This window comes from Tympanuchus pallidicinctus, unplaced genomic scaffold (assembly GCF_026119805.1).
Source record: "Tympanuchus pallidicinctus isolate F22 unplaced genomic scaffold, pur_lepc_1.0 scaffold5, whole genome shotgun sequence".
Classification (NCBI taxonomy): domain Eukaryota; kingdom Metazoa; phylum Chordata; class Aves; order Galliformes; family Phasianidae; genus Tympanuchus; species Tympanuchus pallidicinctus.
Genome location: NW_026294769.1, coordinates 74,991,059 through 75,018,092, shown reverse-complemented (window position 1 = coordinate 75,018,092; position 27,034 = coordinate 74,991,059). Strand labels below are relative to the sequence as shown.

The following is a 27,034-nucleotide window of genomic DNA, read 5'->3' as shown; positions in this document are numbered from 1 at the left end:
TCATAGCATCGTAAAGGTTGGGAATGACCTCCAAGATCATCAAGTCCAACTGTGCACTGGCACAGTCTTGCCAATTCCTGCTCGTGTTCTGTATATCCCTCCTCCAAACTCCTTACGTTACCAGAACCCCATTTCTTAGTAGGACTGGGTCCTGATGGGTCTCCCCAACTGCTGGTGCTGTAGAAGCTCTTTGGTGGGCCTCCTAACTTCTAAGGAACTTTCCTGCAGGTCTTGCTTGGTGCATCACCCAAAAGGTGACAGTAGCTCATGACTTTTTGCTATACCCCTGCTTGGTCCATGTCTCATAGGCACCCACATAAAGGTGAGAAGCTCAAGTTGTGGGGCCAAATCATTGGTCTGGCTGAGGACTGTGTTCCTTAGGATTATTCCTTAGGGTTATTTAATTTTCTTAATTGTAAAATGGCCAGTTTAATTGAAACTTCCAGTAAACCTGATGAGTGCTGTGACTTTTTCTGATGGGGCTCTCCATCTAAATTGGAAGCCTCTGTCTCATCCCGCATCTGAAAATATTCATTATGATTTCCCAGCCTGGACTCAAATGCCTGTGTGTTTCCAATTCTCCAGGAAGGTGGCAGAGTCACCATCCCTGGAGATTTTCAAGTAAAGGGTGAATGTGGCACTGAAGGACATGGTTTAGTGGTATGGTGGTATTGGGCTGATGGTTGAACTTGATGGTCTTAGTGGTCTTCGCAACATATACGATTCTATGACTTTACAGCCCTGTCATTTCCCCCTGAGTTACTTAATGACCTGAAAACCAGAGATGGAAGAGCCCTTTGAGATGGTGAAATCCCATCCCTTCAACCCACCAGTAGAAGACAGATGTAAAATTTACCATATTTGGTTGTACCCAAGTCATCATTGACTCCCAAACCATAAATCATCGCTGTGATGCCCATGTCCTAATGATATTCCTCTGCCACTTCTGTGGCTTATGGTTTGCAAGCTTTGCATTTCACAGCTGGAGTTCCTTTGGGTGGGGGGGGGTTGGGGAATGAGATGTAGCAGGGCTGGAAAAGCTGGTAAGGGTTTCATCTCTTGGAGCAACAGCAACACAGGAGGTCAGGTTGGGTTGCCTCTCTCATGACTGGTTTTCTTTTCTCCAAAAAGAAAGAATTAAAGAGAAATGATACATCCCTGTGAGGATGTCCTGCTGCAGGTGATGGGCACTGCCCATCAAAGCACTGGAGGCTTTTTCCCATCTAGATAGAGCTTCTCCTAACATCTCAGCCTTGAAGCCTTTCTTGAGGAGCACGAGTTTTTGATGGAATAGCACCAGGGTGAGTTTTTGGTAAAGTTCTTCTCACTGGATGGATTTAGTGTAGTTCTCAGGCTGCAGGGTTAAGTGCAAGGGTAGTTTCCACCCTATGGCATCGTATGTATTCATTATCTCCATCTGTGTGTATCTCAAGTGCAATGATTTATTCCTTCCTGCATACTTCCACTGCACACAATGGCATGGGAAATTGCTTTGTACATCACACACAGGCTAGGAGGCAGCCTTGGTATTGTCCAGGATCAAACCTCCTTGTAATCAGCATGACAGATGAGGTGGCTGGGGAGCAGGTAAAAGATGTTTTTCCTGGCTGGGTGAAAAAATGTATGTGGGATTTTGGTGAGAAAAGCAGAAATTTCTCCCTCCAGATTGTGCATCAACTGGGAAGTGCTGGGATGTATGTTGGTGTTCTGAGCATTCTCTTTGCTTCCCATTGTATTAATAACTGGAATGTGGTCAAAGCACCACTCTTCTGCTAACTGCAGCTGTCTCATTCACCAAAGGGGAGCTCCTAAGGGTTTATTTTTGGGCCCTATACAGAGCCTGACTGGGTGCAGCAAAGGACGAGTCTCTCAGGCTGGGAGAGAGATGGAGGCAAAATGTACCTCCAAATTGCTTGGAGAGTGGGAATGCATCCTTCTAACAACCAGCTTTCTCTCTGGCAAGGCTTTTTATACTTTGGTGGAGGAATTTGGAAAGCTGTTAGCGAGCTTTCTCAATGCTATTCATCTTCCCTGCATCCCATCGCTTCACGATTTGGGCATCTTCTACGCATGGAGCAGAGCTGTCATGTGGTCCCCAGCAGATGCAGAATGTTTTTGGCTGCTGTTCCTTTCCCAATCTGGTTCCATGCCCTGTCTCCCAACATCAGAAATGCAGTAGAAAATCATTTTTCAACACTCAGCCATCAGCAAAGAGGGGATCTGGGGACAGGGACCAGAGCCACCTCCTTTTGTCCCCCATCCAGGGGACTTCCCCATCGGCAGTGCCCCTTTAAATCCCTTTAAATCTTCTTCCCCTTATCTCAGCATCTGGTTGAAGCAAATTTTGTTTAACTTGGGTGCAGCTGGAGCCTCCTGGCAAGGATATGTCTGGGGGAAGCCTGGTTTTATTGAAAAATATAATGGTGCCACCTGAAGTGTGATTTACTGCCGTGTCCACTCCTCGGACTTGATAATATATTTCTATTAGATTTCCTTCTTTCACTCCCTTCTCCCAGCGAAGAGTGGCAAGTTTCTCCATCTGCCTGACACCTTCTTAGGCTTAGGCAAAATAAATGTTGATTTTCATCAAAAGGAAGAATGCTGGAAGTCCTAATTCTCCAGCGAGGCTGACAAGCTCAGCAAAAGCAACTCGGCTCTGCGCGCCGGGCTCGTGATCCAGCCCTGCTCCTCTCTTTGGAAGCAGTTCAATCATCGTAATGAAAAAGGGGCTTCTTATCCCTGCTTTCGCTAACTAGAAATTATATACCTGGTTCCTGGAAGATGGATTGCGTCGCTCCCGAAACGCAAGGGGGGGAGCTGGGAGAGAGTGAAGGAGCGCGAGATGCGACCCAAGATTGATCACGCCATTTGCAGAATCTACCATGCACAAAAGCAGAAAATGTAGTTCTGTCTGCCAGCATGGGGCCGACTTCTTGATGAGGTCCCCCCATCCTTTGCAGGAGCAGCAATACGACCATCTCCATCCAAGAGTCAAAGTGGGAAACTGAGCTCTGCCTGCACTGAGTTGCTCGCCCACAGAGTGCTTTGGTTTTATTTCATTACTACTCACCTTTACAGCCCTGCTGCAATTTCTCGTAGAATCATTAAGGTTGGAAAAGACCACCAAGATCATCAAGACCAATTATCAGCCCATCTCCACCATGCCCACTTATAGAATCATAGAATCATCAAGGTTGGAAAAGACCACCAAGATCACCAAGTCCAATTATCAGCCCATCCCCACCATGCCGACTTACAGAATCATAGAATCATTAAACTTGGATAAGACCATCAGGATCATCAAGTCCAACCCCAGCCCACCCCTACCATGCCCATCAAACCACGTCTCTCAATGCAGCATCTTCATCATTTTGAAAGAATGTGTTTAAAATCAAAGTCTTGCCCTGTGCAGGTCAGAAAGTTAATTGTGGTAGATTTAAAAATTAGCTTTTTGTTTGTTTTGTTGGCTGTTCTGTGGGTTTTTTGTTTTTTTTTCTTCCCCGAGAATAAATCTTTATTTCTCCTTTGCTAACAATATTTGCTTTGAATTGCAAAGTGTGGTTTTCATGCTGCTGTGCCACTATTAGCTAATGAAGTTTCTTTGGCTCCATTGAGGGAATTGAACCATTTCTGGCATTCCCATCAGATTAAGGATGTGGTCCTCATGGGGCAGCAATAGGGAAATGCTGATTTTCTTTCTATAAGAGAGAAGAGGACAGATTCTTTAGCAGGATCTGTTGTGACAGGACAAGGGGAAATGGTTTCAAGCTAAAAAAAGAGGAGATTTAGATTGGATATAAGGAAATTTTTTCCAGTAAGGGTGGTGAGGCACTGGAACAGGTTGCCCAGAGAGGAGGTGGAAGCCCTGTTCCTGGATGCATTCAGGATCATCAAGCTCTGAGCAACCTGATCTAGCTGTAGGTGTCCCTGTCCGTTGTAAAGGAGTTGGACTAGATGATCTCTAAGAACCCCTTCCAACTCAAAGGATTCTATGATTCTCCCATTTGGTGTTGATGGGCAACAGCATTGCACCTCTTCTGCTATACCCAATGGGAATACCATGCTGCACAGCCCAAATTGCTGGGATGGTGGAAAACTGAATCATATAATATCCCAGATAAGAAGGGATCCATAAGGATCATTGAGTCTAACTCCAGCTGGGAGAGTCTTGAGGAGTTTGAGCTGCTCATGCCACCATTCCTCAAAGCCATATTAGCCTGCGTCACAGGTGACTAATAGCTGAGGCCATCGTGGCTGCCGTGCAGCCTTCTGATGTATGGGTGTTATATTAAGGGTGGAAAGGTGCTAAATGAGCCCTCTTTGTTTTACATAAATTAGCTCCAAAGCTATGTATCACTGCCACGGCACTGTAGACTCTGAGCAAGTTTGTTTATCCAAGTTTAGAAGAGAAGAACAGCTCACAGACATGACCTGCTGCTCCCCTGGCTTCTGGAGGACAATGTGTTCTTGGGCTTTCCAGAGCCAGATATGGTTTGGGGATGCTGCTTTTGCAGGAGACCTTCTGAAAAGAGGTGCTTTGGATGGCTGAAAAGATGGACTGATGTCAAACCAGAAACCAGTCACGTAGTACTTGTGACCAGAACATCTGGATAGGGTTTGGAAAGGATTGTTTCTGCCTTCTCCATGATGTAATCCAAATCAGAAAGGATTTCTCATTGCTCAGCAACCTGTGGAGAAGCTCCTTTTCCCTTCCATGTTCATCTCAGTGTCTTGTCCTCTCTCAAGTTAGCCACCATGTTTCTGCCTCCCTGTAGGAAAGTTCTTGCCCTGCAGGTAGAACCCTGTAGCCACCTTCCCATGGAGAAAATAGAACTTGAGAAGCTCTGCAGAAAAGTAAACATCCTATTGCCATCAAAACAGAGGAGGACTTCACACTGTCCACCATAGTCGTGAAGCGTGCATGGGATTGTCCTACAAAAGGGTCATCTCCAAAAGGGTCATCATGGGGTTTCAGCTTTATAGGAGTATGTGGGACTCTCTTTAAGGCGTGCTGGGAGTACTGAGGCCTGGTTTGTTTTCCTCCGTTCCCATCCCTTGTTGCTGCTTTGCTTTCCATCTGTCTCTCTCGTACAGTAAGCACCCCAAAAAATGTTTGTTCACCTGCTCTTCCAAGGGAGTGCAGGATGGAAAATAATGAGGAGGTTCTAGGGAGACTCAAAACCCAGAGCTTTGGGAGCAGAGCAGCAGCTGGAAACCCAGAGCAGAAAGTCCCTGCTCAAACCAAAGCTGAGCTTGTTTATGGTGTAAATACCCTGAAGAGGCATTGCTTTCTACGTATCTCCACATTCGCTTTCCAAAACAACACTCCAGAGCACCCTGGGATACTCAGGGATGGCTGAATATCCCTCTCAAATCCTTGCATAAGAGCATCCTCCAGCCCTGTGTGCTGGGACCCAGCTAGATGGCAGCAGCACTCTCCGGAGCTCCAGAGCTATTCTCATCTCTGTAATCGCACAGGCTGAATCCCCAAACCCCCTCCTGACTTCACGGGCAGAAGCGATTTATCACCAGGCTTGTCATCACAGGGTCGTGAAACCCATCAGCTATGCAGCCCCAAATCCCCAGGCAGGTTTTTTTTTGGTTATCATTTTTCCCTCTCGCTCTCTCGTCATCGCCATTCGGTGACTCGGATGGCTGCGGGTGCCTCCGAGCACATTTGAGTCATGGGTCCCTTTCCCCCTGCATGTCCCGTTTCAGGAGGTTGGACCTGGAAGATCCTGAAGGTCCCAGGCAGTCAAACCCACTCTCTGTCTACAGGGTGATAGGAATGTCCCCAAAGCTTTTCACCAGAGTGCCAAGTGTGAGTTAACCTCTCGCTTGCTGGTGCTCTTCTCTTTGCCCCAGAGCAGTCTATGACCTTCCACCTTATGCTGCAGCTTAAAGATTCAACTGCTTTATGTTTTGACCATAATTTTGGGAGCTTACAACAAATTCAGTTCACTGCGATGTAGTGAGAGTCACAGGTGCCTTCCTTCCATGCTGCTTGCTGGTGGCTGAGGATGCTCAACGGGGATTTGGGGAACCAGTCAGCTCCGTCCTGGCCACCCCGAATCTGGGTTAGCAGGGAAACACATCCCCAGAGACAAGGACACCAGTCCACACTGTGGGGGGACGTGTGTCCTCGATAGCAGCTGGCAGGGCAGTGGTGGAGCATCACCCAACCCCAAGCTGCAAAAAGCCCACCTCACACTGAAGCCCATTTTAGATGAGGTCTCAATTTTGGGGCACACTCTCCTTCAAGGAGGGGCAGTTCCAGTGGGAAAGTCATAGAATCATCATTAAGGTTGGAAAGATCAATATGATCATCTAGTCCAACCATCAACCCATGGGCAGTTGGGCAGAGAGAGCAGGAACTGTGATGACATTCTCCTCTTTTTGTCCCTTTCTCCTTCCAGGTGGCACCAAATGGAAAAGAACCTCAATGTGGGTGACCTTACAGGACTCAGAAAGCACCACTCTGGAGGAGGGAAGTAGTAGAGGTAAGACCTTTTCCCATGCCACCTTCCAGAGGTGGAACACAAAGCCTTAGAGGCACCGTGGGACGCAATTCCACCTTTCTGCTTTTCTCCTTTTCAGGCAAACAGCTGCAAATCAAGCCCAGGCTGTGACCGTTGTCCCCGTGGCAGCTGACCAGCTCAGGAAACACTGAGCCAGGCATTGCCTGGCACCTACCTCAGGACACCGTGCTGGGACATGGCACCTTCTTTTTGTTGTTCAATTTTCTGGGATATTGTTTCACCAGAGAGCCTGGCAGTGGCATGGAGAAGCGTTCCCTCAGCCCAGCACCTCAGGGAGGTGGTTTTGTTGAAGTATTTTAAGTTTGGGAATAAATTCTGGTTTAAGTTGGTTTATTTAAGGCTCCTGGGGAGGATGAAGAGTGGAGATGTTCAACCAGCCAGTCACATGGACACTGCTTGGGTGTAGGATACAAGGTAGGATACTCTACCAAGCATCCTTGGTCATATGCCTGCATCCACACCCCTTGCTCTATTTGGGATGAGGTACCTGCAGATCTCAAGTTATCATGGTAAGGTGTAGCATGACACAAAGTTCCCACATAGGTTGGAGTTTCCATGCCAAAAGCCAGTCTGCATCCTGCTCCATCCCTTATTTTCAGGAGCAGCACTGAGCTCAGACCATTGCTATGTGTCCCGGCGGGTTTTGCTCTCCTGGAGATCCAAACTAGCTTTTTTCAGGGTCTTTGGACCCCTGTGAATCCACATGGAAGCAAAAGCAGCTCCCAGCCTGGTAGGAAATAACAACAGCAGTGTAACTGCTCAGCACGGCACAACCTCAGTGCTCAACTACTGTCCCTCATGCATTATTAATCTGATATCTCACAGCATCCTATCTCCTAGGGGGATGCCTGTTCATCCTGACCCTTGATGCTCCCCTGCACCAGCCCTGATCCGTGTGATAAGTTGTGCCAATCTCAGGTCTTGGTTCACCTCCTCCTGTAGAGCAACGAGCTGATGAAAGATGGATCATGGCTCTCATTGCTGCCGTTGTGCAGATGGATGGAGGCACTGATGATTGTTGATAGTGCTCAGTCTGTTGGCCAGGTTTTGGTTTTCCTGCTCCATGCCTTTATCTCCATGATTTAAAGGCGTGTGGGGAGCCCTCTGCCAAGCAGGTTTCTGCTGGCTCTGCAGTTTTTGAAATGCTGCCGTGATTTTTGCATCCATGGATTCAATTTTCAGAGCGGTTTTGGGTGGTGGATGCTGCTCCCTGACACGGAGGACAGGTCAACCCTTGCCAAGAGGTGTCAGGAGGCATGATTTGCTCATCTGTGTCCTTAAATAGCAAGATTTGCCTATCTGATAGGCAATACCTTAGGACAAACTTTATTTTGAGAGCCCTGCAGGGAAAATGCAGCAGCATTATACAATTCAGGACTGCGTGCCCCACAGGGGCAGTGCCACAGTTCTACATGCACGTGCCAATCTTTGCACTGCAAACGCATTTTGCTTGGTCCCGATGCTCATGGCGTCACCCCACTCATCCCACTGGAGCTTGGATGAACCCGTGAGCCCCCACCTCTGGCATTTCCAACAAGAAGACAGTGGCAGTGCCAGCTCTGTTGTCTCCAGGGAGCAGGCACCCAGGTGTGCTTGGTCATGGGATGGGTGACAATGTCACCGTGTCGCCGCAGGCTCAGGTGTACAACAGCTCCATTAAAGCTGATGGCTGCATTTTTACACCCAGAACATCCCCCAGAGGAGCTGTGTGTGTGCACCCCATAGAGGGTAGGGGCAGAGACTGGAAGGCTCCCCCCTGCCCAGCTCCTAAAGGGAGGGAGTGATGGGATTTATGGTAGGCAGAGCCCCCGGGTTGTGTTTCACCCCGACACATGGCTCGGGTGACTTGGGGCATGGCAGGCCACCAAAGGCACCGTGTCATCGATGCTTGTCACCTCTTGAAGAAGGGCAGAGATATTAGAGTGGGGGACCCTATTGCTCCACCCTTCTTCTGCTTTCTGCACCGATTTCGTGTGACCGTCTCTATGGGAAAATTCAACCAAGCATTGTGTATGGAGTTCCTCATTGTTTTTTTTGTTTTTTTGTTTTTTTGTTTTTTTTTTTTTAATAAAGTTGTTGTCGTCCCCGTTGTTACTAAATGTCTTTTATTAACTTGTGCGGTTTTGTATTTAAATAAAAGAGTTTCTGCCTGGAGCTTTGCTCATCTTTCAGCATTATGACTCTACCGGAGTCATGCAGTGAGTGGGAAACGGGCACAGATGTCCCACGTTGTTCCCTTGAAGAAGCTGAACACGAAAATGCAAATCTTCCAACTTCTGGGTTTGTATGTAGAACCCCCACTCCAATCTGAAAATTCAGATATTTGGAGAAATTTCTTCTCAGAACGAGTGATCATGCATTGGAACAGGCTACCCACGGAGGTGGTCGAGTAACCATCCCTGGAAGTGTGCAAGAAACACGGTTTCCTCATCAAAAACCTGAGTTCACCAATAATGATGAGTGGCAAGGTCCCCAGGGGTGGCCATTGCAAGGTGACGGTGGCCAGGAGCGTTGAAGCACTCGGCGATGGGCACGGCAGGGTTTTATCCGTGCCTCTTGGATGCTGCCTTAGGGTGAGAAAGCGTTGCATGAGCTCGGCCCTATGGGGACAGCAGGAGGAGGAGGGAGGAGGGATACGGAGCTGTGTTTCTGGAGGGCACCGTAAACATTTCCTGGAAAACCCTCAGGCACGATCCAGGGCTGCTGGCACAGCTCTTGGTCCCCTGCTGGGGAAGCAGGTGCCAGGGTAGCATCTCCCTCGAGCTGCCCATCATCACTGTGGCTGTCCCCAGCCCTCCTCCCCCCTGTCCTGTCCCATGTCTTCACACAATTTTTAACCTTAGCAGGATTATTTTTGACCCTTCCCTCGGGTCAGATCTGTGCTTAGCGGTGGCTAAGGGACGGTCACCAGGATGGTGCCATCACTTTTGGGTTGCACATCCCCTCTGTAACCCCGCTTCTGCAGCCTGCCAAATCCGACAGCAATTTGGGGAAACTGAGGCAGCGCTGACACGGGATCGTGGTGCCCATCCATACTCCAAGGGTTAAAGGGCCACAGGAGCTAAAAGCAAAGGGTGACGCGATCCCGCTGCCATCCCGTGCCCTCCAACCTGGTTATGTCACTCGACCGCCTGTGAGTAAACTTAGATGACCAACGTGACGTGGTGGGGAGGGAAGGGATGGGGCTAAAAATACCGAGCGACGGCCCCGCTTGGATCCTGGCCTGATCCTAATCCCTCCGTGGCTCCTGTCCACTGCTGGTGATTCCAATTGGGTACCCCAAGGATGCTCATGGGAGGTGGCACCCACTGGGTTGTGGCAAATCCCAATGACACCACATTACAGGTTGTGGAGTTGTTGCAAACTGTGTTTTCAATTTTGGGTGCATTTTTCCATGTTGCTGCAGGTGGTTTTCAAGCTGGAAGAGCACAAGAAAACATGGTTAAAACACCTCACAAGATGCATTTTTATTATTGCACTACATCGTCAAACCATCCTTTCTTGCATCCTCCCCCACCTTTGTATCACCTCCGTCCCATAGCCCCTGTGCATTGCAGTCCATAAAATCATCATTTGACTTTTAGAAGTATTTATAGATACTGGATGTATTGGTAGATATTGGGGATATTGATAACGCATGGAGAAACATGAATGGCCCTTGGTTTTAACTGTTTGGAATGCAGCAGGTTTTCTTTGCTTTGCCTCCTCAACAAACAAACGAACCCTTTTGCGTTAATTCAGCCCTGCCTGTCAGCAGGAAAATGGGAAAAACTGTGTCCCCATCCCCAAATCTTCACACTGGGGGTCTCTGCCAGCCCAATGGGTGAGTGTGGATGGAGGGAGTGGATAGAGGTGGTCCACCCTTGGGGTCAGGCTGTGGTGGTGTAAGTGGCATCCTCGTGGGTGTGGATGGAGAGGACCCCATAGGATGGAGGTGGTTCACACTTGGGCCATGGTGGCATCCCTGTGCCTCAGTTTCCTTTGGACACATTGTGCCATGTGCTTTATCCCTGGCTCTGGTGTGCATCTCCACACCAACCCTAACCCCTCTAACACCACCCTTGACCCCATTATCATCAATCCCAAAGCTCTCCAAGTGCTGGGGCTCCCCAAACATCCCCCACCCTCCTCCCTCCCACGTTGCAGCCCCACCAGCCACGAGGTGGCAGGGCTGGGAGCAGCGTCCACACCTGGACCACATCCCAAAGGATGCTCAGCACCCCACAGCATCCCAACACGATGGGATCTCATGCACTGGGATGCACCTTCACCCTGTAACCCCTACATTCACCCTATAACACTTGCATTCACCCTATAATCCCTATAATCCCCTTTGTTCACTCTACATTCATGCCTCAAAGTGATGAAACAGCTCCAAGATGCTCAGGTGACTTTTTGGTGCTTCTCACCTTGATTTTACCAATGTTTTTTTTCCACCTGGAAGACCCAGTGAAGATCCATAGTGCCAACTTCGCACCAAACGAGCAGAAAATCAGCCTGACGCCTATTCATTGAATGCAGGGATTGGTGTTTGCATTCTGCCTAAAAAACAACAGATCATGGGAAAATCCTAAAAAAGAATTCCAAAAATTCTAGCTAAGGCATTGTGCAAGTGTAGCTGTGCCATGGGAAGGATGCTAAGCATTCCCCCCAGTGAGAACAGCGAGCTAGGAAGGGGCTGCCCCCATGTTTGGTATCTGATATCTGTGGGATGGTGAGACATCCTGTGAAATTTGGGCTGAATAAACCACATTTTCGTTTTTCCCCTCATTCTTTTGGGGGTTCTCGGATGGAAATTGAGGGATTTGTTTTGTTTTGTTTTGTTTTGTTTTCCATCATTATGATCCTTGCAGCTTGCTTGGGGTGGTGGCTGGGAGCTGTGAGGGTGAGGACACGGGGGTGCCTATAGAGGGTGCTTATCGGGGGTGCCTATAGGGGGTGGTACCATAGGGGAAAGCTCTACGCCACCCTCCTGGGGGCTCCTGCGGGGCTCCCGCGGGCAGCGCCGAGCTCCCTCCTCTCATTGATTGACAGCCACCCAGGGACGTTGCCATGGGAATATGTAAATATCCTCGGGCGGTCGCCTCTATGATTGGCTGGCGGACCCTAAGACCCGCCTTAGGGGCGGATATAAAGGGGCTCTCCCCATATATAAGGCGGAGGGCTCCATTCAGCGCTGTGCCGCGGAGGGTGCGGGCGGGGAGAGGGTAGCCTTGCGTTCCCCGCCCCCCAGTGTTGTCCGGGGAGGGGAGGAGAAAAGAGGAGGAGGAGGGCAGAGGAAGGCTCACAGCCCCGGGGAGGTGGGGCTGGGGCAGGTGCCAAGGGGAAGGCAGGAAGGGGCGGGCAGGGCGCTGCCCCGTTGCTCGCCATTGGGAGGCAGCGGAGGAACCGCAGAGAGCTCCGGGCATCCCGCACTGAGAGACCCGTGGTGCGCTTCGCTCCCGGGTGAAAGCTGGGGTTGAGCTCCTGTGCGTGGCTGTGGGGAGACGGAAAACTCCGTCGGGAGTGGGCGGTCGCAGAGCGGGACCCCAGCAGAGGTTCGGCGGAGTTGGGCTGAAGTCCGCGATAAGGCAACGTCGGAGGTTCTTCGGAGTCGGGCTGCATCTTGGAACAGAGCTTCTAAGAACCGTTTCGTCGGAGTTGGGGCTGAAGTCTGCAGCAGAATCCCGTTGGACGTTACTCGGTGCCGGGCTGAAGTCGGCGACAAAGCCCCACAGGAGGAGATTTCCCGGTGTTGAGCAGAAGCGAAACACCGTCGGAGCTCCGCTGGAATTTGGCTGAAGTCAGCGACAGAACCCTATCAGAGGTAGCCGGAGTTGGTCTGAAACAAAACTCCATCGGAGTTTCCCCGGAATTGGGCTGAATCCTGGAGCGGAGTCCCCAGGAACGGTTCCATCGGAGGTTTTCCCCGGAGTTGGGTTGAAGCAAAACCCCGCTGGAGGTTTCCCGGAGTTGAGTTGAAGAGAGCAACAAAACTCCGTCAGAGGATCCCCGGAGCTGGACTGAAGTCGGTGACAAAGACCCGCTGGAGGTACTCGGAGTTGAGTTGAAGCAGAACCCCATCGGAAATTCCCAGGAGCCGGAGCTGAAGCCGTTGGCAAAACCCCATTGGAAGTTCTCTGGATTTTGGCTGCATCCCGGAGCCGAGTCCCTGAGCACTGTCCTGTCAGAAGCGCAGTGAAGCCCTCATCGGAGCCTGAAAGGACAAGGGGGGGGGGGGGAACCCAAAGATTTCCACCTCGGACAGCCCGACCTCACCCCATTGCGGAGCCTCAGCGGAGGTTCCCTGCTCCCAGCCCCGCTGCAAGCGGCGGGGAACCTTTTCCCCCTCCATGGACTGAGATGGCCTCGGAGTTGGCCATGACCGCGGAGCTGCCCACCAGCCCCCTCGCCATCGAATACGTCAACGATTTTGACCTGATGAAGTTTGAGGTGAAGAAAGAGCCGGCGGAGGCCGAGAGGCTGTGCCACCGCTTGCCTGCTGGTTCTCTTTCTTCCACCCCTCTCAGCACCCCGTGCTCCTCCGTGCCTTCCTCGCCCAGTTTTTGCGCTCCCAGCCCCGGTGGGCAACCGAGTGCTGGTCCCACTGCCGCTCCCCTGGGCTCCAAACCGCAGCTGGAGGAGCTGTATTGGATGTCGGGCTACCAACACCACCTCAACCCCGAAGCGCTCAACTTGACCCCGGAGGATGCTGTGGAGGCTTTGATCGGCGCTCCGCACCACCATCATCATCACCATCAGAGCTATGAGTCGTTCCGGCCTCAGCCCTTTGGGGGTGAGGAGCTGCCCCCGGCAGCCCACCACCACAACGCCCACCACCACCATCACCACCACCACCTGCGCTTGGAGGAGAGGTTTTCCGACGACCAGTTGGTGAGTATGTCGGTGCGGGAGCTCAACCGGCAGCTGCGGGGATTCAGCAAGGAGGAGGTGATTCGCCTCAAGCAGAAGAGGAGGACCTTGAAGAACCGCGGCTACGCGCAGTCCTGTCGCTACAAGCGGGTCCAGCAGAGGCACATCCTGGAGAACGAGAAGTGTCAGCTCCAGAGCCAAGTGGAACAACTCAAGCAAGAAGTTTCCCGTTTGGCCAAGGAGCGGGATCTGTACAAAGAGAAGTACGAGAAGTTGGCGGCGCGGGGCTTCCCCCGGGAGCCATCACCTCCCGCAGCCCCAAAAACTACCGCCGCTGACTTCTTCATGTGAGCCCGGGGTGGGGTGAAGCGGGGGGGTGACATTGCAATGCCCCTTTATTCCTTCCCCCCCCCCCTCGATGTGGGGAGAGCAAACGATCTGCTTGTATAAAAATATATATATATTATTTTCTTCTGAAAAGTTGTTCCGAAAATGCGGGGAAAATGGGACCCCTCCCCCCCCTCCCCAGCCCCATCAGGACTTAGACTGGAAAGGGGGGGGGGGGGGTCCTGGGGAGGGGGACGCATCCCATAGACCTCCCTGTGTGGGGAGAGGGGGACGTGTCCTATAGACCTCTTATCCAGGGAGAGCAAACAATCTGCTACTGTATTGTAATAAATATTTTCTTCAGAACAAATGGGGGAAATGGGACCCCCCCTCCCCAACCCCATCAGGACTCGAGCTGGAAAGGGGGGGGTCCAGGGGAGGGGGGTCATCCTATAGACCCCTTATATGGGAAGAGGAAACAATCTGCTTGTATTAAAACAACAACAAAAAAAAAAAACAAGTATTTTCTTCCGAAAATACGGGGGAATGGGATCCCAACCACCCCCCCACCCCCCATAAGGACTTGGACTGAATCAAAGAGGGGTCCTGGGAGGGGAGGGGGCGGAAAGGCAGCGGACGTGGAGCCAGCCTGCATGCGGGACGTGTACGGCGTGCCGCCCCCGGAGCTCTATCGCCCTCCACCCTGCGTGTTTAACCCCCTCCTTTAATGACCATTAATTATTATAATGAATTAATTTCGGGGTGTCCCCGTGCATTGCCCTGGGAGGGGGTTGGAGGGGAGGTCTGGCAGCGCTGTGCCCTGCCCGGCCCTCCGCCACCTGCACCCCAACCTGAGCCACTCTTTAACTTATTCACCCTCCTCCCCCCCCCCTCCCTTGTACATATGTAGAAATTAGTTTAGTTTTTAGGGTTTTTTTTTTTTTTCTGCTTTTTTGTTTGTTTGTTTGTTTGTTTTCTTCCTGAGCCTATATTTTGCTTGGTGATTTATGAAGAAAAAAAAAGAAAAAAAAAGACAAAATCCTTAAAAAAAAAAAAAAAAAAAAGAAAAAAAAACAAAAACAAAAACACGAGTCTTAAAAGTTTGTATGTAATAGCATGCAAATAATATCCAAGTTAATTTAAATGATGTTGGGAAGAAGCCGAATGCACTATATACAGGAATCGATTGGGTTAAATAATACTGTTTTATAGAGATTTAAAATTATCTATGCTCTTAAAAATAAAAAAAAAAAATAGGGGGGGAGGGAGAGGGGGGAGATAACAATTAGGGCGACCTGAAAGGCAATAGAGTAATATATGAACTGCGAACGGTTGGCTGCTATCTCACTATGCACCAGATTTATTTATTAACCCTCTGGGAAAGGAATTATTTTAACCTCGGCGCTGACAAAAGGAGAGGAAAATGCACATTATTTCTCTGCCCCCCCAAAAAAAAAGGAAAAAAGAGAGGGATGGGAGGGGGGAAATAAGTAGAGTTTGTGCAATTGTGCTCGGAGAGGAAGCGGAGGAGCGGTTTGTTGGGTTGTTTTGTTGTTGGTTTTTTTTTTAATGTTGCTTATTTAAAGAAGGAAAACACACACACACATACACACAAAATGTTAATTATTTGGGGAAAACTGATATTAATCACGGGGGAGGGGGGGAACCCACGAGGGTCTTCCGACGAAGCGAGCTTTGGTGCATTTTAGGGACTGATGGTGCGGAGCGTTTTTAACGACCTGTTGTTTCGATTTGTGACGGTTTTAACGATGTTGCATCAAGATAAAAAACTTATATTCAACTAAAGCCTGGGTCGGTTGTTCTCTTGACGCGTGGACCTCCGTGGCTTTGCTTTTTGTTTTGGGGTTGGGTTCCTTTTCCCCTTTTCCGTGTCGCGGCGCTGGGGGCTCATTGGGTGACTCTTTGTTTTCCATCATTGTTGGCGTTACTTCCAGGGAGGGAGCGCAGCCCCCGGCTCTGCCCCGCTGTGCTTTTTGCTTTTCACTTTTTTTCTGTCTTTTTTTTTTTGTGTCCTGTGTGTGTTGTTGGTTGTTTTGTTTTGTTTTGTTTTCTTTCCAGTTGGGCATTCCCCAGTCCCTGCGTCCTGTGCGCCCCGGAGACCTTTGTCCCCGTGGTCACCGAAAAGTCACCTCCGTCCCAATGCGGGGACTGCGGATCCTGTTGGACCTCAGCTCAACCGAGCTTGATTTTAAATGGTAATAAATCTTAATTTTATTCTTGTTTTCCCCCCTTTTCGCTGCTCTCTTCTGAGTGTTTCGCCTTTTTTTTTTTTTTTTTTTTTTTTTAAAAGCAAGGGAGCAGGAAAACAAACCGAAAATAAACCAAAAAAAAAACGGGACTTTTCCACCAAAGGAAAACCTCTGAAATTGACTTTTTTTTTTTCCCCTCAAGAAAACCATAAAATGAGCATTATGGAAAAAGATAAAGCAAAAAAAAAAAAAAAAAAAAATAGACTTTTCAGCTAAGGGGAAAGAGTTAGGCTCAGGTTTTTGCGATCCTTTTGGAGTCTGTGTGCTCCCGGCAGCTCCGCTCCGCGCTGCCGTCGTAGACGGGCACAGCCATCGCTGTGCAATTCCAGCTTCTTTTCAACCATGCTGGGGCAGTGAGCACTGCGGGGCAGTTTGCAAAAGGGCCTCTTTCTGAGCTTGTTCATCTTTATTTTTAATTTTTTTAATTCTTTTTTTCCTGTATTTTTTGCCCAGTTGCGCCGCGATCCCTCCTGGCTCCTGCCATATATCAACTTCCCAACATGAAATAACCCCACTGCGCCTAAGCAGTTCCTCTCTATCTCGCTTTCTGCATCTCTTTTGGACTTTCGGGGACCAGAAATGCCTTCTTTTAATTTAATTTTTTTCCCTAGGAAGCAGCCCAGCTGTTTTGTGTCAGATTTTTGCGCCGGGAGCTGGGGTGTGTGGAGAGGGGTCCTTGTGCCATGTGTGATGCGCCGGGGCTGAAAGCTTTGTGGGATCTTTAGGGTTGGTCACCCCTTTTTCCTGTTGTTATTTCACGCCTGAAAGCTTTGCTATCCCCACCACAGTCTCTGCAGCCCCACTCAGCTTCTTTTTGGGACATTGCTTCCTCTCTTTGCTATTTTTTGGGGGGGAGCATATGAGAGCTCCCCGTTGGGGTGCAGCCAATTTCCCCATATCACCCACATCCCACTTCCTTACTTTGATACATTTTTTGGGGGCACATTTCCAACCGTTGGTTCCGTGACCAGATAAAGGAGAGTCTGGGGAGGGAGAGGAAAGGTTGTGGGACCAACGCTTCCCTGAATCACACCGCTCAGTTTGAGTGTCCCTGATCTTGGCCACCCCGTCTCTATCCCTGTTCCTCCTTCCGTGGTCACCCCCCATTACCTCTGTAGGTTTCACTGTGCGCTGTTCTGGGATGGAAGAGCAGCGTTGGCCGTAGCGTTTGGGGGCAATGCTGCTGTAAGAGATCTCACCCTGGGGTCTGCCACCCCACGATACGTTCCCCCACTGATCCTGCAGAGTGCAGGCATTTTGGGGACCGTGCACGCTTTTCTTTTTCCCCTCTTCCTGGTCTATGGGAGCAGATCCATCTCTGCAACTGCTATCCACGCGTTTCCGTGTTGGCAGCAGCACTTGCAACTTCATCCCCTGTTCTCCAGGCACGGAGGTGATCCACACTCCTTGCGCTGCTGCAATTAATTGTTTTGTTTTAATTTTATTTTATTTTTTAATATTTTTCCCCCGTGCTCTGATTTATTTCCTTCTGGGAATCCCCCCAGTTAGCAGAAGAGCCCCAAATCATAACAACATATTAACAGTGGGGTCCTGCTCCTGAAGGGAACCATAGCATCCACAGGCAATATCTGGGGGCAGAGTCACCCCCTTCTTTGTTCATTCCTGTCCCCTTGCAGCACTGAGGTGCGGCTCAAGGAAATGAGGACCCACATTGTCCCCTCATCACCCTGCCTCACTCATGGAAGATGCTGCTCCTTAACCCTTTGGGTTCTGTGTGAGGCTCCAGGATTTGGGGCTGCATGGTATTTCTCTCCATGCCACCTTCCAGCGAAGCACTTTAAAAGCTTCACCAGCACTTCAGTGTGACTCAAACATCGCTGGGCTGGGAAATACCTGCAAGCTTTCTTCCAGCATCCCTTACCAGTGAAGGTAGGATGAAGTGTGCGTTCCACAGAATCACCATCCACAGCAACCCTACAGCAACCCATGCCTCCTTACCCCAAGCTCATATCACAGCTTCCAGCCAAGCAAAGCCACCCATAACCCATTTCAGCTCGGTGTTGTCCCCCACTGCCACGTAGATGCTGGTAATGGGGGTATCAGTGCATCATCACTGAAGTACCCCTGGGTTATTCTTCGTCAATTATTGATAATGATCCTCTGTAGGGTTTGCTCCTGAGGCGCTACAGCACACTCTGCCCAAGTCCTGACATCTTGGTAACCTGAGCTCACGCTGCAGCCCTGCGATATTCAATCGTGCTGGGGAAGCTCGGAATGAATTCAGGGCTGCAAAAGTACAAATTAACTCTCTATAAAACCAAATCCTCCCTCCCCCCCAGCATAATGTCAGCATTATGCTTTGCAGTGCTGGGCTCAGGGCTGCTGCTGGTGTAGGTTGGAGTTGTTTTTTGAGGGTTGTTTTGGGTTTTTTTGGGGGGGTTTGGAATTACTGTGATTTTTCTATTCTGGCTTGGCCAAAGTTTGCCTTTTGCACGCTCCCTCCCTCTAAGCCTGGCTCCTTCCTCGGTGTTCTGCTGCCCTGCTCCCTATATAGAAGTCCACCCATAGGTATAGATCACGCTGGAAATACATCGCTGATTTGCTTCTGACAGCTCCTGGGCTCACTATGCTTTGGCAATTGCATGACTCGTCCCTACAACTAGGATTTATTCCCAGCAAATTGCTGATCGTTGTGCCTCCCTCGTGTCCCTTTTGCACTGATCTTGCTGAGATCTTCCTGGATGCAAGAAAACCTCGTGCACAACATGATCCTAAACCCTTTCTTTTGGGTGCACGGAGTTTTTGCAGGGGTTTTTAAGGCTCTTTGCATGTGAGGGCATTGGTCCGATGACATAGGACCTTGTGGTGTTACCAACTCCAAGTGGCGGAAATAATAAAAGACATTTCCAAATATGATTGGACTGAGAGTGTTAATGGGGGAATAACATAGCAGTGGGAGGTGGGGTGCAGGATATGGGATGTGGAGGGTTGGATGCAAGGGATGGGTTATAGGATGTGGAGTATGTCCTATGGTGGGATGCAGGATTTAGAGTCTGGGATGTGGGAAGTTGGATGGAAGATATGAGCTACGGGATACAGGATAGGGGATATTGGAGGTGGGATGCAGGATGTGAAATGTTGGATATGAGATATATAAGGCAGAGGTTATGGGGTGTTGAGATGGGATATGGGATATGGTGGGAAGTGGGATGCAAGATATGGGCTATGGAATGCATGATGGGGATATGGAGGGAGATAGGGTGCAGAGTGTGGGAGGTTGGATGCAGGGTATGGGCTATGGGCTACAGTGGGATGTGGGAGGTTGGATGCAAGATATGGCCTGTGGGATGTATGATATGGGATACAGGACACAGGTTATGGGACATCGGAGATGAGATGTAGGGGATCGGATGCAAGATATGGGCTTTGAGATGCAGGATATGGGATTCAGGATGTAGGATGCAGGGTACGGGATACAAGGTGTAGGATGTGGGAGATTGGATGCAAGATAAGGGATGTAGGATACAGGATGAAGATTATGGGGCATTGGAGGTGAGATGTAGAATATGGGATGTAGGATGTAGGCTGCGGGATGCAGGATATGGGATATGCAAGGTTGAATACAAGATATGGACAACAGGATATGGGGTACAGGATGCAGCTTATGGGACATTGGGTTTGGCATGCAAGTAATGGGATGTTTGATATGGCATGTAGGATACAGAATGGCAGATGGTGTTTGGGATATAGGATATGGGTTGTGGGGTTAATGGACACTGGACATGGGACGCAAGAAGTCGGATGTTAGAAATGGTGTGGGGGATGTGCAGTGTTGAAAGTGGAATGTAAGATGGCAAATATAGGATATGAAATTTGGTGTATGGGATGCTTGCTAATAGCAGCCCCTTTGGCAGGTTGAGCAGTGCACACATCTCTGTTGTGCTGGGAGGACTGTGCATGAGGAGAGGGAAGATTTTGGGTGCTGGAGCCTGGCACTGCTCAACTTTCACTTCTCAATGAAACATGCTCCAGCGAAGGCATGGTGCCACTAATCCCAATTAACTCATCCGTTTATTGCCTAATGGCTCACAGAGTGAAATCCAAAGAATTTCTGGGTTTTGGTTCCCTCCCCGCTTTTTCTGTTTTTATTGAGAGCAATAAAGGAAGTGGGGGGAGGGCAGGTAGAGCATCCTCCCCTAACACCAGGTTATTTATTCATGTAACAGGCCGAGGCTGGCGCGCAGCTCAGCGCAGCCCTGGCAGCTGTCTGCTCCCTGGGAGCACGAGCTGTAATTTGCACAAGCAAAAATAAACTAATTGTTACTTTCAATTTACATGTAGGGAAAGGAGAGAGGTGGGGGAGGTGGATGGGGGAGAGTTGAGCTGTAATGTCTGCTGCCATCTTGCTCCTATGGACCCCATCCTGCTTAGGAGGTTGATGGTGTACCTAGGGGTTGGCCAGCCATAAAGGTGGGTGTTGGACCATCAATCTTCTTCAGTGCAGGGATAGGGGATGCTGATCTTCTCCAGGTTGATTTTGGGTTGGGTTATGGTTCTGTGATAATTCACCATCCCTCTTACATGTTAATGCAGTTCCTTTGCTTGAATTCTGGGATTTTTTGGGGGACATTTTCATGCCCAAACACCTTTCACCTCACTTCTCCTTTGTTACCTGAGCTCACAGACACAAGCAGTGGGTCCATGGTCATTTTCCTTACTGCTTGGCTGGCCAGAACACTGGAACTCTAAGACCTTTGAGATCTTTGACTATTTTCTCATGGAAGAGTTGCAAAAAGATATGTGTTAGGTATATCTTTCTCATATCTTGGCCTGTGAAGGGTAAAGCATGATGCTAAACCACAACCCAAGGACATGTCATGCAAAGGATAGGGTAGTATGGTTAGATTGTGGTTGGACTCGATGATCTTTAAGGTCTTTTCCAACCTGAGCAATTCCATGCTGAATTTTTTCCAACCTGAGCGATTCTATGATTAAAGGAGGAGGAAGAGGAGGAAGAGGTGCACATCCATGGCCCCATGCCTTTTAATAGAGTCACAGAATACTTAAAGTTGGAAAAGACAACCAAGATCAACATCCAACCATCAGCCCATCCCCACCACGCCCCGCAAGCCATGTTTCTATGTGCCATATCTCCATGTTACTTGCCCTGTGGGACAGAAACCTAACATACCGTGGCAGGAGACCCATGCCATGCTGATGCATCCCAGGAGCCTTTGTCACAACACTTTGAATGCAATGTCGCGGGCGTTTAATTTAGATTTACGCCGACAGGTTCTGTCCGCTAATTAAATATCAATTGATTGTTCGGAGAACACTTCCTTGGGCTTATCGCGTTTCTGAGAGACAAATCAAATTGCCATGTCATTAACTTGCAGCTATACAATCCATACATAATTACTGTCTTATTAATACCTTCGAGTTACGAGGAAGTTTTAGGCAATTAATATTTGTGGGATAGTTTGTATCAAGTTAATTCCGTCAGGGTTATGTTAATAATGCGGGCATCTAATAAGCTGGGTAATTAACGTCTTTCTTGTTAGCATCCTCTCAGATGCCAGTTAAATGTCAGGCCGGCCTCTGCGGCCTGGCTGTGTTTAATTAAATGTGTTATTACATGTGAATAGTGCTGGGTCAAGCAGCATGAGGCTCCCACCCTTCTTGGGATACTGATTCAGGGGAAGGTATTTTTTTTGCCTTGCAGGATGCTGTCCTGGTCAGTGGTAGCTGATCATAGAATTGCTCAGGTTAGAAAAGACCTTAAAGATCAAGTTCAACCACAACCTAACGGTACTACCCAACTCTAACAACAGCCTGCTAAATCATGTCTCCGAGCACCACGTCCAGATGGTTTTTAAACACATTCAGGGATGGTGACATGCGTTCCTATGTCTTGTGCTGTTGGAATATCTCTATCTTCTGACATGGATAATGCTGGGATGCTGCAGGACACAGACATGCATTGTCCATGCAGGAGTTGCACTCGATGATCCTTGTGGGTCCCTTCCAACTCTGGATACTCTGTGATTCTATAATTCTAGGTCTCGGCCTTAAAATATTCACTAGGAGATGACCAAGACCCAGCTGGACCCTGCTCGCTCTGCCCACAGCTTTCCTCTCCCCAACTCTCATGAATAAAGTATGGCCCCTATCTACCTGGCCTGTTTGTCTCTGTGAAATATTTATCAGCTGCTGATTAAGTTTTAAGGAAGGGATGCACTGCCCAGGTGCAGGGTTGCCTTGCTTCAGCTACCCTGAGACAGTGGGTTTTGGGATCAGAATGCTTTTCAGAACGGGGTTCTTTCTGGGGCAGAAAGAGGAAGAATGAAGAAAGATTCTGTGAAAACCAAGAAAAGACTGCCAAAGCCACAAGGTCGTGCATGAAATATTGATGGGGCCATGCAGCACTGGGAGGGAGTTCTGGAGGCCCTAATGAGACCAGACTCCTTCCTCATCGATCACACATGGAAAAAGTTTGGGTTGAAGATGGACGAACCTACTTTTGTAGAAACCAGACCTCATATTCCAGATGATGCTCCTATCCTGTTCTCTGGAAATGGTAGGTAATAAGATGTGGTAGACCCAGTGTGTGGCACTGGGTCAGAACCTGTGGGAAACACTTAGAGGATGGTTCTGGTGTTGGGGTAGTTGGATGGGAAGGATGAGAAAGGCATTGGAAGCGGTTGGGTGGGGGGATGGGCAATAGAACACAAATGGCTGGATGGGAGTAATGTGCAATGGAGTGGAGGAGGTTGTAGTAGGAAGGGTAGACAGTATGATGGAAAGAGATGAGTTGGAGACATGGGCAATGGGATAGAAGTGGTTGATCAAGAGGAGTGGGCCTTGGGAGAGAGATGATTGTGATGGGAGGGATAGGCACTATGGTGGAGAAAACTGAGTTGAAGGGACATGCAGTGAGATGGAGATGTTTGTGGTGAAAATAGGCAATGAGACAGAGGCTGTAGAGTTGAAGGGATGGGAAATGGGATGGAGGTGGTTGATTGGGATAGATAGTCAATAGGATGGAGGTGGTTGCCCGATAGGAACAGGCAATGGAATAGAGGAAGTAGTGGTGGATGCGAAGGAACAGTCAGGTGAAGACCCCAAATGGGGTCTGTGTTTTATTTTCCAAGGCAACTGTGCATTCTGCTTGGCCCCTCCATGGCCAGCCTGTGTGAGATGCTCAGAAGCAGGGATGCTTCCCTTGGACTCTGTGCCAGGTAGCCTGTCTAAACCCACTGTCACGTCATCATCACCATGTACCAGGGCCCTCTCCTTCCTTCTCTACTAACTCCTGCATGCAAACCCTCCAAGCACTCCACAGACAAAACTCCAAATCTAGCATCAGATCAGCTCTTCCTAGAAATAACACCCCATCAAGAGCTGTATTTTCTTACACAGATGATTTCCTTTTGCCTCTCTGGGAGCTCATTAGCATTCCTAAACGTGACTGCAGGGATCGATGTGGTGCTGGCCCAAAGCACAGCAGTCAATTTCTGTTTGCCATGAGATTTTACCTCACCGTCTAATCAGGCAGGGTCCAGCTGATGGCAACGTCTTTCTCTTTGCTTTTGCTCTTATATTGGTCACCACTGATTAATTTCCAATGGGTTAGTTCATCAGAGAAGGAGGCTCTCTGGTTTAATTAGAATTGGGTAATATGAATGCATATTATTATGCAGCTGTCCAGATGTGGGTCATTAAGAGAGTGTGTCGGGAGTTTTGGCTTTTCTTAAAATAAAGAAGAAAAACCTGGGGGGAAAAAGAAAGAAGTCTCTACTTGCAAAGATAGCATCTGTCATGAGGGCTCCATTGGCACCTGTCCCAGCTCTGTTCCCTGTTGCAAGCATCTGGTTGGGATGCTACTCCACTGGAGTCTTTATGGGATGAGAACCAAGGGATATGCAGGTCCCAGTGCACGCGTGCACGCTCCCGTTGGCTCTGCTGGCTCCAGATCTCCTTGCGAGGAGCTGCCGAGTCAGCAGCTGCACATCTGCAGTGGAGGATGACATTAATCAGTGCTCGCCTCCCGGACTTCAGCAGCCGTCCCTATGCTCGCAGCTGTGCCTGTGCCCTGGGAAATAAATTCCTCCAGCTCCCCCTGTACCATTGCTCAATGGGGGGCTGCACCCCATTCCCAGGTGCTTTTGGGGTTGGGGGACAGACGTGTTTTTGTGTTGTGGTGATGGAACAAGAGGCAGTCAGTACCCAACTCATCCCTGTGATGCTTGGGATGGGGAATAGGATGTTAGGGGGTCTGGGATAAGGGATACACATGTTGGTTTTTGGAAGCTCCCCTGGGAATGAGGCGATCTCATGTGGTGTGTGCTGCTTGTGCTGTTGCATCCAGGAGCTGGATGGGGCTGTGCACATCATTACAATAATGTGCTGTACTAACACTGCCTCCCCACCGAGCAAGCACCGAGTTCTTCATGGGCATGGAAATGTGCTGGAAGGGGTGGAGGGGATGCTTCTCCCACTAAAATCCTCCAACCATGATCTTGGAGGAGAGACCTTTCCCGTGCCACTGTTTCCCTAATGTGATTTGTGTGGAGGAGTTGTGGCTTGGTCTGGCTATGGGGTTATATCACGTCCAAAGTCTGGGTATCTGTTGGCCAGATTGTTTTATTATTAAGGCAGGGTATCTGCTGTGTTCTTCTGCTTGCTTCAGTTTTCCCATTCCCTCGATTTCCAGCCTCCATTCACACACCTGCATCCCAGTGTCTATGGCTGGGGGAGCAGTGCTGCTGGAGAATATTGGGGCAGCAGGTTGGAGGAGATGGGGATGTGTTACCCCATGGGCACAGGGACACTTTAGGGCTGGTGGTGTTGGATGGTGTTTTTTTGCTCCATGCTCTTTTCCCTTTGGGCATCAGTTCTCAGTGGGGGGTTGGAAGCAGGAGGGTTGGAGGGAGGGGGGCTCAGTGCAGCAAGCAAGCGCTTTGTGTTGTGGTGTAATCAGTACTCACTTATTCTCTTTGATTTTTTTTTTTCTCCTCCTTTTTGTTGTTGCTATTTTTCATGTTTCCATCGTGTCGGCAGTTTTCTCCCCCCACTCTCCCTCCTCTGGCCCCCCTTTCCCTTGTGATAAAACAGAAACCTGAGACCAGGAATCACTCAGGTTGCAAAGGACCATTACTGGGTCATCAGTCCCCAGGCTGTGCCATCCTCCAGCCTCTGTTTCCAGGCTGTTAACCCTTCCCAATCTGTGCATCCCTTTTTCACCCAGTCGGCTCCATATGCAAAAATCCCCAGCAAACCTGAAATCCCTCAGAAGAACGAACAAAAGAGAGCAGTTTGGGGATCTTTGTGCTGGACTAAATGGCTTTGTGGTCTTTGAGAGGTGGGTCTGAAAAGAGACTGTAGAATCATGGAATCATAGACCTTAATCATAGGTCGTAAGACCATTGAATATTTCCATTGGAAGGGTCCTTAAAGATCCATAGAAACATGGAATCACAGCACGGCTTGAGCTGGAAAGGACCTTAACGACCATCCAGTTCCCCCTGTTGCCCCCTGTTACATCAGGCTGCCCAGGGATCCATCCAGCCTGGCCTTGATCCCTCCAGGGATGAGACATCCACACCTTCTCTGGGCAACTTGCTCCAGTGCCTCATCACCCCCTGAGTAAAGAATTTATTTCTAATATCTTATCTAAATCTCCTTTCTTATAGTTTGAAGAGCTGGATGCTCTGTTGGGAAACGTGCAGCATGGTTGAAGTTGGAAGGGATCACTGAGTCCATCAGTTCCAACTCCTCTCATCCAGTCTGTGGACAGCAGTATGGTAGGGGATGTTGGAGCAAGATATGGGGCAGCAGACTTTCAGGTACAAGGTCATGCTTGTGGTTAGCAGGATTAGACCTGTTGCCCATGGCTAATAAGGGAGAGCAGGGGGGATTTAGGACATCATGGCAATCTGACCATAGAGGTTGTTATTGGATTTTACTGATGAAATGATAGGAAAAAATATCTTTTGCATTATTTTGCAGCTGGAAAATGGAAGTGAATGAAGATTCTCATTTTCTTGATGGTAAGGAAAGGATCAAAGATTAGAATCATAGAATCATATAATTATTAAGGTTGGAAAAGGTCTCTAAGGTCATCAGGTCCAACCATCCACCCATCACCACTATGTCCACTAAACCACGTCCCTCAGTGCCACATCTACCCTTTTCTTGAACACCTCCAGGGATGGTGACTCCACCACTCTCCTGGACAGTGCATTGCTTTCACAGATTACCTCATAGGGAATATCTGGACATCTTCACCATATCCTTCAGTAATTTCTGTGGTGTGGGAGCCCATGTATTATGTTGAGAGCTAACCTAGGTGCACATAGATGGTTTTAAGTAAAGCTCTCGTAGACTCACACCCTATGGCTCCTGGTTGTTGCTTTGACCTCATCTGGTCTGTCTGATTCATTAGTTAGATATGATGATGAGAAATCATGTCTAACACAGTGTAGGAGCATATGATGTTGGGATGGGGATGGAGGATGGTGAGTTGGGGCCCTGTAGCAACACTAATGCCAGCTTAGCATGGGACAATCAGTTTCCCACAGCCATCTCCAATGAGCTGCTCATCCCACAGCCCCAACATCTCCAAACTGAGGACCTCATTTGCTATCTCTCTCTGGAGACGTAACACTGCAAAGACATGCAGGTGCAAAAGCAGAAAAAATCACCATGGTCAAAGACAGCTTGCCTGTTCCTCCAGTATCCATGGAACTACATGCTTCTCCTCCTGCCTGTTTGTCACCCCAGGCTATCAGAAGCATTAGTTCTCAACCTTTTTGATCTTTTCCCCCAAAATCATCAGAGGATGCAGAAAAGTGGATCAAATCCTAAGCACTGCGGTGAGGAGTTAAACAGAGATTTTTTTTTTCCTTTTTAAAGGGAATCGGATGTTTGAATTAAATAGTTGTTGACTAAAACCAGCACAGAGTTGCTAGCTGAGTGAATGAAAACTGCTGTCCCTTTCTCCATGCTTCCTAATGTCGTCTTCCCCTTTGCATGATCTTTGGTTCATCAGGAAATTAAAACAAAATGAATCCCCGGAAGTATTAA

At 49.1% G+C, this 27,034-nt stretch overlaps 2 protein-coding genes across 2 annotated transcripts in view; both read left to right on the top strand.

The window, feature by feature from the left end:
* The window catches only part of ZC3H3 (zinc finger CCCH-type containing 3), a 156,002-nt gene extending 147,364 nt beyond the window's left edge, over window positions 1–8,638 (top strand). Inside the window, exons 12-13 of the mRNA XM_052703605.1 lie at window positions 6,417–6,500; window positions 6,598–8,638. Coding sequence (XP_052559565.1) covers window positions 6,417–6,500; window positions 6,598–6,629 — 116 coding nt within the window. The 3' untranslated portion in view covers window positions 6,630–8,638. The remainder of the gene's footprint in view (window positions 1–6,416; window positions 6,501–6,597) is intronic.
* Window positions 8,639–11,726: 3,088 nt separating this feature from the next.
* On the top strand, window positions 11,727–15,524 carry MAFA (MAF bZIP transcription factor A). The gene has a single exon (XM_052704382.1). The coding sequence runs from the start codon at window positions 12,882–12,884 to the stop codon at window positions 13,740–13,742; it is 861 nt and encodes a 286-aa protein (XP_052560342.1). The 5' UTR covers window positions 11,727–12,881; the 3' UTR covers window positions 13,743–15,524.
* The last annotated feature ends 11,510 nt before the right edge of the window (window positions 15,525–27,034 follow it).